At 45.9% G+C, this 2423-nt stretch overlaps 1 protein-coding gene and 1 long non-coding RNA gene across 2 annotated transcripts in view; both read left to right on the top strand.

Moving 5' to 3' along the window:
- abhd12 (abhydrolase domain containing 12, lysophospholipase) overlaps positions 1-2423 on the top strand; it is a gene marked incomplete at its 5' end in the record, with an annotated part of 10381 nt that overhangs the window by 7358 nt on the left and 600 nt on the right. Inside the window, 2 exons of the mRNA XM_016666576.1 lie at positions 25-171; positions 323-447. Of these exons, the coding sequence (XP_016522062.1) occupies positions 25-171; positions 323-447 (272 nt within the window). The remainder of the gene's footprint in view (positions 1-24; positions 172-322; positions 448-2423) is intronic.
- Positions 41-524, top strand: LOC103131329 (uncharacterized). The gene is made up of 2 exons (XR_475357.2): positions 41-171; positions 249-524. It is a non-coding gene; the product is annotated as an uncharacterized LOC103131329 (long non-coding RNA).

The following is a 2423-nucleotide window of genomic DNA, read 5'->3' on the forward strand; positions in this document are numbered from 1 at the left end:
CCTCTGAACAGTTCCTCTGACCAGTTCCTCTGCGCTCCTGCAGCTCTACAGTCTGGCGTCTCGCTCCAGCAGCCTGAGCGGCCATAAGGTTCAGTTCGTGGCGTTCCCGGCGGCTCTCGCCTTCAGACACAAGTTCATCTACAGGAGCCTGGAGCTGCCAAACATCCTCAGGTAGGTTCTCATCCCACCCCGAGGGTTTGACTGGACCCTGGTTCTGTTTGGTTCTGACCCGTTCTGATTGGTTCCAGTGACTTCCTGGGAGCAGCTCACCCTGCTGTGGCGTGACAACGGCTCGTCTTCATGGTTTGAACATTCCTGTTAGCATTCCCAACATCCCAGCTGACGGTACGGCTACCACGGTTACCACGGCTACCACTGTTACCATGGTTACCACGGTGACTGTGTCTCCTGGGCTGCAGAGCAGAGGTTTTGTTTCTCACCTGCATGGTTCGCTCCTCCTCACCATCGGCAGGAAACTGTTTCCTGTTCTGACTTGAAATATGAATTAAATCTGGTTTTATGTAGCTGAGCCTCCTTCACTGACCTCTGGGTGGTTCTGGTTCTGGTCGAACCGGACCTCATCACTCCTACTCCTCCAGATGTTCAGCAGATTCTCTCCTCTCAACAGTTCTGGTTCTGCAGGTTTGAAGAAGCCGGTCCGGTTCTGGTACCGATTGCGCACCAACAGGAAACAGGAAGTGATGTCACTCTTTCTGAACGTCTAGCTGATTAAGAAGCTAACCTGAACCCGACTGGTGCTGGTCTTCAACTGTTTCTGACCAGTGGTGTGCATGCTTATGCTAATCCACAAATAGTGGAGCTAATTGTTAGCTTAGCATTTATCCTTTATGCTAACTTTGAAAACATTAGCACACTTAGTTTCCCTGAAATTAATTATTCATTAATTTACTGTTTTGGTATCAGCTGCTAAAAATTCTTCCTGTAGTTAAACGGATATTCGTCCTCTTATTTTGAAGGGGTTGACACAATTCTGTTTCCTTATCTCACATCTCTTTTTTTTTTGGCTCTAGCGGCCTTTATTTGATAGTTAATTGACACGAAAGTGGGTAATGAGAGAAAGGGGAAGACATGAATCAAAGGTCACCAAAGCCAGGAATCGAACCTGCGACAGCTGCATCGAGGACTAAGGCCTCCATATGTGGATTGTGCTTAACCCCTGCGCCACCACCGTACACTCACATCTCTTGTTTTTAAGGAACTTTATTGAGCAAACAGGAAGTAAACAAAAGAACAAATCAAGAATACAATCAGGATGTTTAACAAATACGCTAGCTACTCGCATTTTAGCTTCTGCTAAACGCCATATTGACGTAGCGATTTAGCATCAGCCGAACTAATGTTCATGACTGCTGCTTCAGGATTAGCGCAGCTAGCTTTTTAGCTAGCAGTCTGGTACTACTACTGGTTTGGTGCGTTGGCCTTTAGACAACCTGACTGTTCTTCATGCTGAAGCTCAGAACTTTTTCTGATTTGGTCCCAAACGGACTCTGAAGGTTCTAAGCTGTCTGCTGCTACAGCAGAACCAGTACCAGTTTAAAACTGAACCTGGGCTGACCTCAGAGCTGGACTCTCCAGTGAACCTATAAAACCTGACCAGAACCAGTCAGATTTCATGACAGGTCCACAGGTTCATGAGTCCAGAACCTGTGGCAGCTCTGGACCTCAGTTTGACCCCAGATTCTGGAGTCAAACTAAGCAGAACCACACAGAACCTTTGTTCTAGTCTAAAAAGTCATTGTATTCTATTGGACCAATCAGAACATGTTGGCGGTTCTGGAGAGTTCTTCCTCTCACTGTCACCAACAGCGGTTCTGGCCGGTTCGGATTTAAATTGTGCACTGATGCATTCTGGGAAAACCAGACTACAAAATGTGACAATGCCCTGGTTTGTGTTCAGTTTATTTTATTATTTCAACAAAATTATAAGCAGGAACAGAGAGGAGCAAAGTTCAGCTGAGCAGTTCTGATCCGTCTGGAGGGAAATCTACCGTCTCTGGATCTAGGTTCTCTGTGAAAATGGGTCAACGTATCAGAACTGAAAGACAATCTCTGATTGGCCAGTTTCCAGTCATTTTCAGGCTTGAAACTTTAGAAATGTAATAAATGTTTGTTTCATAATCAACTCTGATCTGAATAACTGTAAGTGTAAGTTTGATTTCACAGATTTAATGTTGGGGGAGAGCTTTGGGTCAAATCTAGAACTGCTCAGTGTTTATGTTTCGGATTGTTCCTGAAAGCATCACCGGATCCTCCCAAGTCCACCTCGCTGCAGCAAACAGAAAGGGGCGGGGACGGACCACTGTCAGCCTCTTACCTTATTTGGAAATGGGACCATTGCACTCCGGAAGTGAAGGGGGCGCTATTTCCTATATTATCCGCGGTCTCCCGTTTTAATTTTCTTT

This window comes from Poecilia formosa, unplaced genomic scaffold (genome assembly GCF_000485575.1).
Source record: "Poecilia formosa unplaced genomic scaffold, Poecilia_formosa-5.1.2 Scaffold745, whole genome shotgun sequence".
Classification (NCBI taxonomy): domain Eukaryota; kingdom Metazoa; phylum Chordata; class Actinopteri; order Cyprinodontiformes; family Poeciliidae; genus Poecilia; species Poecilia formosa.